Here is a 14588-nt window from a genome sequence, read left to right on the forward strand (position 1 = left end):
GAAGAATTTTTTCCTAATGTCCAGCCTAAACCTACCCTGCTGCAGCTTGAACCCATTCCCTCTTGTTCTATCACTAATTACCTGTGAGAAGAGACCAGCATCAACCTCTCTACAATGTCCTTTCAAGTAGTTGTAGAGAGTGATGAGCTGAGGAGGCTCCCCTCAGCCTCCTCTTCCTCAAACTAAAGAGTCCCAGCTCCTTCAATCACTCCTCATCAGATTTATTCTCCAGGCCCTTCACCAGCTTCGTTGCCCTCCTCTGCACTCGCTCCAGCACCTCGAGATCTCTCTCATATTGAGGTGCCCAGAACTGGACACAATACTCAAGGTGTGGCCTCACCAGTGCTGAGTACACGGGGACAATCACCTCCCTCCTTCTGCTGGTCACACTATTTCTAATACACCAGCATGCCATTGGCCCTCTTGGCCACCTGGGCACACTGCTGGCTCATGTTCAGCCGCTTGTCAATTAGAACCCCCAGGTCCTTTTCTGCCAGGCAGCTCTCCAGCCACACTTCCCCAAGCCTGTAGCAATGCATGGGGTTGCTGTGGCCCAAGTGCAGGACCTGGCACTTGGCCTTGTTGAAGCTCATACCGTTAGCATTGGCCCATCGATCCAATCTATCCAAGTCTCTCTGTAGAGCCTCCCTCTCCTCATGCAGATCAACACTCCCGCTTAGCTTCATGTCATCTGCAAACTTGCTGATGATACACTCTATGTCCTTATCAAGGTCATCAATAAAGATGTTAAACAGAAATGGTCCCGACACCGAGCCCCGAGGGACACCGCTTGTGACCGGCTGCCAGCTGGATTTAACTCCATTGACCACCACTCGTTGGGACCGCCCATCCAGCCAGTGCTTGATCCAGCAGATTGTATGCTCATCCAGGCCATGAGCAGCCAGTTTTTCCATGAGAATTCTACGGGGGGCAGTGTCAAATGCTTTTCGAAAGTCTAGGTAGACAATGTCCACAGCCTTTCCCTCATCCAATAATTGGGTCATCTTGTCATAGAAGGAGATCAGGTTTGTCAGGCAGGATCTGCCTTTCATAAACCCATGCTGACTAGGCCTGATCCCTGCTGATCAGGCCTAGTCAGCATGGGTTTATGAAATACTACTGCCCAAACCACCTGGTTTGGTGGGAACCATCAAGCTTCACCTTCAGGCTGCAGCAAGGGCCTGCCGTTAGCAAGCAACTCATCGTTAATGCAAGGTCCTCTCTTTTAGACGAAGACACGATGGGATGCCAGTGTGAGCGATGCATTTGTTACAAGGTGCTGCACGGTGCCTGAATAACACAAATGACTACGACGGTGGTACCGAGCGCTGCCCGGCTGTTTGTGAAACCAGTCAGGGTGTCCAGCAGCAGGAAACTGTCAGAGTCTCTCTCAGCAGGGCACTGCACGCTCACCGGCTGATGTGGTGATTTAAATAAAGACAGACACAGATCTTTATTTCTATCTTCTGAAGCTCACTGTGTTATGCCAGGCTGCATTACCCCATGTGTCAGTGTCAGGCTGCTAGCATTAAATTGCGAGGAAAGTGCCGTACTGTCCTGTGAAAAAGGTACTGCATTAATAGAGTCAGTGTGTTGGGATAACAGGCTGGATGGCTCTGCTTTGGAGGAGCTATCATTATCCGTGCTGCAGCCGTGGCTGTAAGGTCAGGCTGAAGCTGGGGACCCATTAGAGGAGATATTACATTAGCACGGGGGGAAAAAGGTCTCCTGCGTGAAGGGGGTATGTCTAGACAGGCAAGAAGGCTGGCTCTCCCTGAGTGAAAACATTGTCCCAACCTCTCCCACCCCCTCAAGTCACCACCCTGACCTTTGTTGTCGTGCCAGATCCGCACTTTGCAGAGATCTCCGAGGCTCAGCATGTCCGAGAAGCTGAATTCGTCCATCTGGTTCCTCTCAAACTTGTTAGATTTGTTGGACTCCTTCAGAGCCAAGGTCCCGCTGTCCCCGTTCTCCCCAAACAGGATCAAGGACACGTTGGCATCGGTGCCTGCTCCTGGAAGGAGAGAGAAAGGCACATCATCACGAGTTGACACCCAGCCCCAAATTGCAATGAAATGGAAGCAGCAAAGACAGGCTGGAAAAGGCTGTAGTGATGCTCAGGGTTCCCCGGGCACAGCCAAAGCATTTCAGTGAATTTGTTCAGGATCCTGCAAGGAGAATGCCCCATGCTAGCTAACAAGCCACACTTCCAGCCTGTTCCCCAAATACAGCTGGAACGCTTCGCCCTTGCATTCGAGGTATGGTGACCATGGTGATAGCAGTACTAATGGGCAGCAGGAACATCTGCTCCTGATGGACCACTGTGCGTCGCATCGCTTTGAAGAGGGTATCAGTGTTGTGACTCCCATTTTTCTAAGGTGGTTTGGGAAGCAAAGTGACTTACTCAGCAACATCCAGCAATCTATGAAAGAGCGTTAAAGAATATATTTTAATTTTTCTAGCTATAAAGTATTAATACGCGTTGTCCTGGGCTTCCAATTGGGGCCACAGTCCCTTTTCCACACTGTGGTCTTCTCCTGCAGTCCCACAACCTCCTCCAAGCTGTCCTGTGGCACCCAGGACACTTCAGCTGGGGCTTGTCTCGTGCTGCTCTCCCTGTGTTGTATGGCACAGGGATTTGAAAGCCAAATGCAGATCATCCACCAAACCACTACGGCACCTTGTGGCCCACTTTCCCCTCCCACAGGTCTTCCTTCTGTATTCCTGTTTCTCAAAATACTGTCCATGCTGCATTTAATGGAAAAAGTCCTAGTTTCTCATACAACAGTTTGCCCCACCAACTCCCACCTCTTCTCATGTGTATGTTAGGAAAAGAATAATTTCTAAGATGATCTTTATTACCTGACACTGAATTCTGCATGTCCATTACCGTCCATATTTTGCTGCAGATGCTCTCTATTTTCCTGACTTTTGGAGAGTTCAAGGCCAAACCATCACCTGCAGTGACCTTACAAACATTTTAGCTGAAAGCATTACAACATTTTTACCTGGCACTATTTATAATCTGACCAAAATTATTGCTTTTTATTTTTGATGCCATAATAAAAAAGCAGATTCATAGAAAGAAATTTGACTCATTCATTGCTTTGTCAGAACAAAAGCCCTTAAATTTTGGAAAATGAAAATGAGATCATCAAACTCAAATCTGTCTTACAAAAAACCTCAGCATCTGCTGCCCTCGGTTAGATAGCCCAGCTTTGAAAACTCTAACTGCCTGCCAAGCCGTTTCTTACACAAGAGTACCGTAAATCCACTTTGTGCCACACGGACAGTACTTCCCACAGCTCCATTCGCCATAAAACGCAGAGACAAAGTTGCGGGGAATGAAAACTTTTTGAGAAAGCTACCACTTCTCTGGGATAATTATTTGAACACAGTAATTAGGAATAAATCACAACTCTTCTTACAGAAGAAAAAATGTTAAAAGGAAAAAAAAAAGAGGAGAAAAAGAGTCATACAGAGAAAAGGCAAAGCAACATTTGGTGTCCACGTGAAAAAATTGCCTATGTTAAATTGGGGCTAATTTTCAGCAGTTCCCTGGGAAGGACTTAAGCAGGAAGAGAAAGCATCAGGGATTCAGGCAGTTCATCTGGCAGTACCTTTTATGACCCTAAAGCTTGCTGAGGTGAGGAACAAAGCAAACTGAAGTCCATTTCCTTACAAGGAGCAGGCTCGCAATTAATGCAAGGTCTCAAAAAAGCACAGAACCAACTGCTTCTTAGCAAAACCTTCCCTGCAGGAAGAAGCTTATGAGGGCCTCATGCCGCGTCATTTCCCTCACAAGCAATTAGCAGGAGATGGGAAAGAAAAGAATAGAAATTGCCAAATCAATGTACATTTCACCTATTTGGGTCTCTGATTTTTTTGTTGTTGTTGTTGTTAATTCCAGGAAACTGTCAGGCACATTTAGGAACTGTAACAAATTTGACAAACGAAGAGATGAAGGTACTGTGGTTGCACAAGTCTTAACTGGCAATGAGTGCAATAGCTCACGGGTCGATACTGGGGTCTGCAGCACTGAACTTCATCACCAACACGCTGAACAACGACAGAGTGCATCCTCAGCGGATTTCCCGATAACATCAAATTTGGGGGAGTAACTGACATGCTGAATGGCAGAATTCCAACCCAGATGGACCTTGAGAAACTTGAGGACCGGGCAAGCAGAAATCCCATGAAGTTCAGTAAGGAGAAATGCAAAGTTCTGCGTCTGGGGTGGAACAACTCCCTGCTGGGGAGTTGACAAAGACCCAGAGGTCGTAGCAGTAACATTCACATTCAGGTTGAATCTGAGCTAACAGCAAGTTCTGTGTTCAACACAAATCACGTATTTGGCTACATCAGGAGGAGCGTGGCCAGCAGCTGAAGGGAAGCTCTTATTCCCTGTGCTCAGCACTGAGAAGCTCATACTTTGATCATGTTGCCAGTTTGAGTCCCTGGGTCATGTCAAGACGCTGAGGAGGGTTCAGGAGATGGTTGCCAAGATGGACAGGAGCTGGGGCATGTAACTGTGAGGAGATGCCAAGGGAGATGAGCTGGGGCAGGTGAAGAAGGGTCCCTTGACCACATGGAGGGGCAGTGATAGCAATGACAGGGTGATGCGCTGTGGAGATGTTAGACCATACCCCAATGACCCACAGGCACAAATTTCTGGTGAGGTTCAGGTTGGGCATCAGGAAAAAAATATTTCTTAGGAATATGGTACAGGTCTGGATCAGGTGCCTGGGGAGATGGTGGCATCACCATCCCTGGAGGTGTCCAGGACTCGGCTGGGCAGAGTCTTGGCTGGCAACAGTCCTTTGGGCAGGAAGATGGATGAAATAACCTCCAGAGGTCCCTTCCAACAAAAGTGTCTATGACTTTATGATCCTTATTGAGCAGCTGCATCATTTTTAAACAAGCTGTAGGCTTGAGTCACAGCCTTCTGAGGCCAAAGAATGTCCTTCTTTTGACTTAACAGAGACTTGGATAAAGCACTAGGAACTGACATCAACTGTCCTAAATTATGTAATTTGTAGGCTGTAGCTGAGCTGACAACATATTAATTAATCTTATAACAGCAGAGATAAAAACCTCCTGCTTCGTTAATGCTTGAAAAATGAGAAAGCAGTATTTATTATTTCCCCATCTTTCTTGCATTAGCATGTATATGATGCCTGCATACAGAATAGAGAAAGTCTGTGTAAGTCAAAATTAATGGCGAGGACATTTTTGTACAACAGAAAGAGTCAGCAGGTGGTCTGTCTCTATTGCAGGTGTGTCTGTGGGTCATACCTTGAAGAAAATGGGATTGTGAGTTATTTCTCTTATAAGATCGAAAGTAAATCAAGATTTTGGTTTTAACCAAAGATTACCCATCTGGCTTGGCATGTGTCTGCCATAACGACCTCTTCTTCCCTTATCTGTGTGCACTCTGAGACCTGCCATCTGACATATTTTTGGTGGCCTCTGGATTTGACCTTTGAAAGAGAAAAGGTTTGAGCTTTGCAAGAGAGGAGTCCTTCCCTCATGCAGCCTCTGTACGTTACGTGATCGTTCCAGTTGAATGACTTCTGGAAAGCCAAACTGTAACTCAAAGGTTTCTTTGATGAACAAGTGAAACAGGACTGTTGTTAAATATATGTGTATGGTGGGGAGGAAATGACTGATGCTTTCTAGTCTGCTGCAGGACATTTTTGGGACTCATTTTGCCTAACTTTAGCCATCTAAGCTAAGTTAATTGTGCTAGCTCTGTCTGAATCTGATGAAGACAGAGTGACAGAGACCCTCCAGAGGATCACCCAGACCACCGATTGACTCCTCTCCCAGATGAATTGACCAGGGAGAGTCTAGACTAGACTAGAAGGAGTTAATACCACAAGTATAATTCTTTTGAGCGTGACAAGTAGGTGAGATGAATCCTACCCTACATTTTCTTTTTGTTTGTTTCAATGCCTCTGGTGCACTGGAAAGTTGAAAGCTATTGCAGAGAAAAACTTTATACCTAGAAACAAACACATCTGATCCTATTCACTGTGGAGCATTGTTGTCCCGAGACAATGTCAGGGTGGCAGGAGATGATATAACATGTTTAAACTTACCATCAAGGATAAAATGTCTCTTTTCGTGAATTGGTCCAACCAGGAGTAATCGTGGAATACATAATGATCAAAGAGGGGAGATGGTTCATGACTTGTACCCTCTTTAGATAAGCTGGATAAAGTTCAGCATTATGTCAGTGTGCTGTGTGATCTAATCATCAACAGACTCTCTGAAACCTCTCCGTAATCGGCTCTTTCCTACTGGTTGTCGCTGCTCATAATGAAATAAAATGTTTCGTCATTAATACTCGTCATCCTTCATTCAATGGGAAGGGCAGATCTGTCCGCTGTTGCTGTCATCTTCTATTCTCCTCTCGTTTCTATTTCCATTGCTTTTGTGAGTTAGGGCTGGATTTCACAAAAAGGTCACAGAAAGATCTACCATTATACCAGATGGATTGCCAGATATATAAACAAATCTTCCTCTTCCTTTTTTTTTTTTTTTTTTTGTATTTCACTACATGTTTTTCAGATGAGCAGCAGGCAGAGCAGATAGATAGATAAAAAATGGCGAGGTGGCACGAAGACACTCTGCCAGGGGAATTTTGATATTCTCGGATCAAACCTCACAAGCTGCATAAATTATCACTGGCGAATCCAGAAAAAAAAAGAAAAAAGAAAAAAGAAAAATGAAAAAAAGAAAAAAGAAAGAGAGGAGGAGAGGTAGGGATCAGGAGGTGATTATGTGCATTGGTGTGGCAGAATCCCCTTTGAGGGTCAACCTTTCAAACAAGGTGTCTGCAAGATAATGTCTAACTTGCCCCATTTTGGCACCAGGCAGCCTGTATGCAGTTGCAGCTTTCATTCAGCAGCCTGACAGAAGTTCTCATGAAAAGAGGCAGCGATCCCAGGAAATGACATAGAAATCCCATTTCTTGGCTCTTGAAGCTCTGCAGCTTTCTTTATACTCTGTTCCACCTCTTCTATCTGGTGTGCATTTAGGGATGGTTTTTCATGGCCTGAGATAAATGGTCTCAAACCGCTTTGAAAAGGAGGGTGAGGTATTGCTCCTCTCTTGGGCCAAAGTAGATAGTGCTGACTGAAAACCTGGAGTCCACCTGCTTTGACCGTAGCCTCTTTTTCCACCCTGTGTGGATGAACCTGACCTGACCAAAAAGAAAAAGGGGGTTCCTGACCATTGCAACATGGTCTAGCAATAACTTCTGTTAAGGTGTCTTCAGAGGGAGCAACAAGCAGGCAAATCTAGGCTTTTTGTCTAAGTACTTTATGCCCAGTGCTCAGATGAGGATAAATCCCACAGCATAACAGGCATGATGAACAGCCAGCCAAACTGAAGGTCTTCCAGCATAGTAGGGATAAATTATTCTTTTTAAAATGTAATTTCAAATTAAGCAGGAGATATTTTCCATTGTTAAAAATCAAACTTCATACTAGAAAAGTCATAAAATATCCACCATGCACTTGCCTCCAACATCACTGGTTTTAACCTGAAGAGTGTATGTTGTGTCCTCCATCATCTGCTCATCATTTATCACAGCTGGCATCTCACACACAAGACTTCCCTTGGCATTTTTCAGCTTTGACAGCCATTCACCATAGGTAAATGTGGCCACTTCTTGATTAGTCAGGTTCTTCAGGATGATCTGTGAAGAGCCAAAATAAGGGAAAAAAACTTCAGCTAAACTTGAACTACCATTTGAACGAGGGCAAAGATCAAACCTATAAAGCGCAGAGTGTGGTAGGACGTGGGTAGAGCTTGGTCATAGCTTCAAAACCTGTACTGAGTCTTTCTGGGCTAAACAGAGCTCTCTGATATGGACAATATTTGCTGTGGTGACTTATCCTGAGAAATGGTCTTCATAATACTGGGCCTTTTCACTCATAGGGCAAAGCATAAGAGGAAACTTGCTCCTCTCACACAAGTTATGGATAAAGCTCATCTCTCAGAGAGTCAGACCTTTCCTGGAAGACAGTACGGAATTAAGTCTAAAGAGAGTTATTGAAAACCACACTACTTCTCCTTGAAGTACACAGTATCGTTCTTTTGCCTGCCTCCTGTGTGCAAACTCACAGCTATCATTGTAGAGATAGGCAAACCAACCCCAAACAAGTTAAAGCAACGCACAAGATAAAATTAGGCCAGCAAAACTTAATTCTTCACACTCTTCTCTGTCTGGGAAAAGGTGACAGAACAAACAGTATGCAACAGATATTAGTCACACTGTCTAATGTGTCACGGGAAGGAGCTCAGATGCTGTGGTGATAAGAACAGAATAGGAACCTATTTAGAACAAGCCAGTGAGTTCCTCCAACAAACACCTAATAAAACACCCATCCTTATATGTCTTGTTGAATGTGGGCTCTGTGGAGCATCAGCCTACTGGGAGAAAGGCATTACACTTGCCTACAGCAAAAACCTAGCAGTAAGTTCTCACTAAGCTGGGGAAGTTGGAGGGAAGGGAGGAGACAGGGCTGCAAATTACCATTTCTGTTACCATCTAACAGAAATGGAGACCGTACCTGAGTGAAGGAAGCGGTGCATCAAGAAACAGTGCCTTGCAAGGTACCTCTCTGCAAAGGCCATGGAAACACGAGCCCAGAGGCGTCAGAGGAGTGTGACATGGTGTTAGGAAGAAATGAATCATGGACTCCTGGGAAATGTTAAGTTAAAAGGGATACCTGGAGGTGTCTAGTCCCACCTCCTGCTCCAAGCAGGGCTAACTGCAAGGCCATGTCCAATTGAATTTTGAAAATCCTTAAGGGTGGACATTCCCCCGGCACTGTGGGCCTCTATCTTAGTGCTGCATCACTCTCATTGGGAAGATTTTTTTCCTTATATTCGATCAGGACTTCCCTTGTTGCAACTTGTGTCCATTGCCTCATACCCTTTCACTGTTCATTTCTGAGAAGAGACTGTATCGATGGTCTCCGTAACCTCCCTTTAAGCAGTAGAAGACTGCAATTAGATTCCCCCTTAGCCTTTTCTTCTCAAGGCTTAAAAACTCCATTTACTTTAGCCTTTCCTAGTATGCCATTTGCTTCAGCCCCTTGACTATCTTAGTGACCTTCCGCTGCACTCTCGTATATCAGCCTCAGAAACTTATAAAACTTATCTTGAGATAAAATGCGCTCAAATCCTGTCCTCAAACTGCATGTGTCCCAGTCCATGCACTTCTGTTGACCCCAACCAAGCTTTGCTGGAGCCTTTAGCAGTTCAAAAGAAGAACATTGCTCCAGGTTATAAAAAATGATTTTAAAGAGGGCAGCAGCTACACCGAAGCTGAAGCAGGAGCTGCGCTATTCATGCATTGTACTGTTCCTTGGGTAGGACGCTCATCTGGGGTTTTCTCTCTGCCTGATGCTAAACAGGGATCTGTAACACAGCACCTTCATCCCAGAGGTACAGGACATTTTGGGCTGTTGAAGCTGTCCCACTTTTCTAAAAAGCTGCTTATTCACAGCCGGTGACGCTATTACTTTGTGGTCAGAAAACTGCTCTGTGAGTCAAGACATGTTGAATCAAATCCTTCCTTTGAACCGAGCAGAAATCAGGTCTCCACCACCCCAGCTGGTGCCCTCTGTGCTGGGGCACAGACCAGAGGGAAGTCTCCTCGCTCAAGGATACGTGAACAATGTCTACGTCCTCGCAGGAGTCCAACCCAGAAACTTTGGCTAAAAATTGCCAATTTGAATTGTGAATCATCTCAGGTCGACTGAAAATGCCCTTTTTTTTTTCTTTCCCTTTGGTGCATAAACTCTTTGCTGGAAAAGGTTCAGCCAGCTCTACCTCTTGCCCTGCTCGGGGATGACAGCGACACTGTTAGCAGCAAAAAGGCCTGAGCAAAGCTTGCAGGGAAATGTCAGGAAAGCAGCAGGGGGTAGGAGCAGATTAGAGTTGCCAGCTGGAGTGCACTCGCAGACGGAGAGATCAGACCTCTCACAAATAGCCAGCCCTTGCCCAACGCTCCAGATGCTGTCTGGGAAAAACTGTCTGGCTACTAAAACCACCGGAGCAAAATGCCCTCTCTTTCCATCCCCAGCCCCTCACCCAGGATGGGTGATTTCACGCGCATATGGCTTCGTGTAAGCAGTTTACACAGGCAGAGCGAGCAGCCTCGGCCATCTCGTTCTGGGGTGGTGCTCCAGAGAGCAGCAGACAGGAGCAAGACATTCCTTTTAGGAGCTTTGTTTGCTCGGGGGAGATCGCAGCAAGGGAGCAGGGAACCTGTGGCAAACACAAGTTGGGGACGTTGCCTACCTTACCTAGCCTGAAACGCTGGGCATCCAGCCCCAGCACATCGTGTTGGCCCTCCCACGGTCAGTGGTCAGAGCTGGCTACCACCAGGCAAGCGACGCATCCCACCCAAGCTGGGGGCCATTCGAGGCATCGCTCCCTCCCTCGGATCTATCTCTCTGCTGACTACAGAGGAGGCCCAAAGAGTTTGGTAGAAGAGGTGAAAGCCGAACGCATCTTTTTTTGCTGACTAAAATAGCACAAAATGAATCCCATCCTACAAGGAGATGTTTGTGGGTGTTGCGCACACACAGGATGATGCACGATTTTGATTTGGATCATGAGGGTCAAGAAAGTCACCTCAGGGAGCTGAGTTGAGGATATTTTTATTTTTTCTCTGTTCCCCTCAGGAAAATTATCTACTGCTTGTCAATGAGACTGCTGCTTTACATTGCTTCTAAACTATCTTTTAGGATACCTAGAACTTGCTGTGGACGTCCTGTGCACTTTTAAGCTCAAACATTATCACTAATTACACATAGGTTTTAACTGGGCTGTAGAACACATGTAGAAATGAAAAGGAAGCGGGAGTGGTACCTATGAATAAAATGTTGGTAATTTGCTTTTTAGCTGAGCAAACATCGTAGCTGACAGGAACTTCAAACCAGCAACTTGAAATTAATTGTGTGCTGTACGCGGTAACAGAAAGGTTTGACACGTCCGATCATTTGATTTACCTCAACCCAGCCTTCTCCCAGCTGCAGTGTAAAACACACTCTGCAGGGGCTCACACCCCACTAACACGAAAATACATAGGTCCTGGATTGTGTCTTTAAAGACTCAGCCGCAGGTTTTTATAACTCTGTTGCATGTCATTAGTCTTAAAACCAGGGTCCTCTGATTGTAAAACATAAAGACTTTTCCCCATTGTAAAGAACAACAGTCAGCTTCAGCTATAATGAATTGTCTCAAATTCTCTTAATCTCCTTTATATAAAGAAAAAAGAAGCAAATAAAGACCAAGTCCCACATTTGGGATTACTTGTGACGTTTGAATGCAATGCAATTAGTGCTTCATTAAGAGAGCTTCTTATCTGCCTGGCTTTGACAGCACAAAGTAACATTAAAATTCTGAGGGAAGCAACTCTGCAGAATTCAACAGCTTTACCATTCCTGTTATTTCACTCAGAGAGCCCTCATCCCTTCTTATTTCCAGCTTTTCAACTTTGTATCTGAGACACTGGGCAGTGGGTGAAATCATTGTGCGGACTGAGGAACTGGCCATCCCAGGAGGAGGTTTCCAAAGCAGGCATTTAGATAAGTTTCCTAATTAGAAGTCACAATTTTTTTACACTGAGGGTGGTGAGACCTGAGCCCAGGTTGCCCAGAGAGGTGGGAGATGCCCCTTCCCTGGAGACATTCCAGGTCAGGCTGGACGGGGCTCTGAGCAACCTGATCTAGTTGAAGATGTCCCTGCTCATTGGGTTGGACTAGGTGGCCTTCAAAGGTCCCTTCCAACCCAAGCTATTCTATGATTCGATTTTTCAATTTTTCAGAAACACAGAGCAGTGTCGTGGTAGCTCGACATGGAAGAACACGAGATTCAGCATCAGGTCAGCGGAAAATATCCAAACTCTGTGCCTCTCCCAGCAGCCATGAGATCAGCGAGAGTTGCTCAGCTTTAGAGAGCTTTTGGTATGTCTTTCTGTGCTCAGCAATAATCAATAATATTCATTCTGGCTCATCACATCACTAATCAAATTTCATCCCCTCTAGAGGCTTAAGTATCAGGGTTTAAAACTTATTGCCACTTTCAGTGCAGTTTGAATCTTTGGCTCCAAGTCCATTACTTCACCGAGATTCTGAATGAAATTTCAATGTATTTTATCTAGTCAGAAAAAAAAAAAAAGACTACTTCCCTCCTTGTAAATTGAATCTGCTGGCTGTGTACAACATCATTGATAATTCATGCATTTTAATTGGTATTTATGCGCTTCTATTTCTGGTAAACTAAAAGCAGTATAAATTATGACCAGCAACGTTTTACAAAAAGACCAAAAGAGAATTAAAAAGATCATTTATTGTTATTTTAATAGAACAAGAAAACTGAGAATATCCTGTAGATAAATGGAGCAACAAATGGTTAATTACGGGGTTGATGGCTTAATCTAGCTTCTCATTTCACTGTGCTAGTTAGCACTAACTGTGAACCATCTGTCTGAGAGTTTAGCACTACCCCCACAAGTATTTCATTATGCAGTTTTAATATGCACTTTTGACAGAAATGGAAATGGGCTCAGATCAGTTTTCATGTCACACCAGGCTACATAAGTTTTCAAGGCTGGAATACAAATCAGAGAACGCAAATCCTTCCTCCCCTCTTCCGGAGCACTCCTGTCCTCCCTCTCTGCCTGGGAATGCAAATGCTATGTTTACCTTTGCAGGGAAGGTGGGAAAGAAAAGTAATAAATAAAGTTCTCTGCGTATCACTGGAGCTAGAAAATCCTCCATGCTCTGTTTCCCTAAGAAAAATAGAAACTATGGGTACATTATCCAAAAGCTCCTAAAATCCTGCTCTCAGAGTTGTGTTCATAGTCTGCCTGTTGCTTCTGTAGAAGCACAAAAGGGCTATGAGCTCATCAGATGGGTCCACATGAGAGTCCTTTTTGTCTCCTTCTCTGGGAAGGCCTTGCTTTGTGTGGGACAGTCCACCAGGCTGGACTGGACAGAGCTGGCAACAGGAGCATGGGAAGGTGCTACCTGCCAATAAAGATGTCACTGTCCCTTGCCTTAAACCTATTGCTAATTCACGACTGCAAGATCTGGAACGTCTCTGGATGAATAAGCTTTATTTGATTTCATTTTATATGAATGTGATTTATAAAAGTCGTAAAAAGTATCGGGGAACTGGCAAAGGGAGTTTGACCAAGATAACTGAATCAAATCAGAGAACAGATTGAGTTATTCCTTAGGCACAGAGGGAAAAATTGTGTGTCTGTGGCATATATTCAGAAGATATATGCTGGAGGTCTAATGCTTTGGAAAGCTGCACAAAAGTTGCTGAGAAAAAACTTAGAAGTGACAATGCTCAAGCACAAAAAGATATTGCACCAGAGAAACACTTTTTAGACCATGCTAATGAAGGTGAAGAGCAGATCATCACTTCACTGGAAACCGGTGTCCACCTTGGACAAGTGTTTAGAAACACATTATTTATGGCAAAATGAAGGACAGCTTCAGACTAGTCAAAAAGGATAAAGGACGCAATAAAAAAATCCTACACTGTTCTTTTTGACCGTGGGTTAAGCTACTGGGTCTTAACCTATTCTCATAAAAATGTCAAGATACAGAAATCCAGCAGGATATCTACTCCAGAAAAAGCGTGCTAAATAAACATGGCAGAGATGTGTTCCTCCTTTAATGACATCTGCTGGCGTGGAATCAGCACATCACTCCACCTCTATCTTAGAAATAAAAATATAGGGACCCGCAACAGGCAAACTACATTTTACTGCCCAAATATAACTGACGTTTACATGGGGCTGGTGGTTTGGTAGAAATAATAAAGACAAGCACTGTGCTTTTTCTGAGAGAGGACGCCAGGGAAAAATACAATCAACAGAAACGGTAGGAGTCATTCTGCATACTCTATTCAAAATGGAAGAAGAAAACACCACTTTACTTGTAGGAAGAAGAAAAGAAAGAAATCTGGCTGCGTGCTAGAGGGAGAAGGGAAGGGGGGAAGATGTGATGCTTCACCTGAAAGGATGGATTATTTGGAAATGTCCCACCCAGCCCAGGCCCACGCTAGCTGTCCCTGCCTGGCAGAGGAGGGGGGGTCCACTCTCCCATAGGGTCAGAGCATGGCAGGGGTCTGAAGGAGCTGAGGCTGCATCCTGGGGACCAGAAAATACTGCAGGTGTCCTGGGTGGCAAGCCAAGGCTCTTTTGCAGGGAGGTAGAGTGAGATCCAACAGTAAAGCTTTACAGCACAGCTTTTGCCCTTGGAAAGAGGCAAGAAATGAATAAAAGCGAGTCATACAATCATAGAATAGAACCATAGAGTGATTTGGGTTGGAAGGGATCTTTAAAGGCTGTCTGCCATGAGCAGGGGACATCTTCAACTAGATCAGGTTTCTCAGAGCCCCGTCCAACCTGACCTGGAATGTTTCCAGGGATGGGGCATCTCCCACCTCTCTGGGCAACCTGAGCCAGTGTCTCATCATCCTCAGTGTAAAAAATGTCTTCCTTATATCTATTCTAAACCTACCCTTTTGTAGTTCAAAGCCATTCC

At 44.9% G+C, this 14588-nt stretch overlaps 1 protein-coding gene across 5 annotated transcripts in view; it reads right to left on the reverse strand.

The window, feature by feature from the left end:
• Positions 1-14588, reverse strand: part of LOC134508882 (lipoxygenase homology domain-containing protein 1-like) — a 73465-nt gene that overhangs the window by 18567 nt on the left and 40310 nt on the right. For all 5 annotated transcript variants that reach the window (XM_063321028.1, XM_063321030.1, XM_063321029.1 and 2 more), the window contains 2 exons: positions 7528-7705; positions 1829-2014 (listed from right to left, as the gene is read on the reverse strand). In XM_063321028.1, coding sequence (XP_063177098.1) covers positions 1829-2014; positions 7528-7705 — 364 coding nt within the window. The remainder of the gene's footprint in view (positions 1-1828; positions 2015-7527; positions 7706-14588) is intronic.

Source organism: Chroicocephalus ridibundus, chromosome Z (genome assembly GCF_963924245.1).
Source record: "Chroicocephalus ridibundus chromosome Z, bChrRid1.1, whole genome shotgun sequence".
Lineage (NCBI taxonomy): Eukaryota > Metazoa > Chordata > Aves > Charadriiformes > Laridae > Chroicocephalus > Chroicocephalus ridibundus.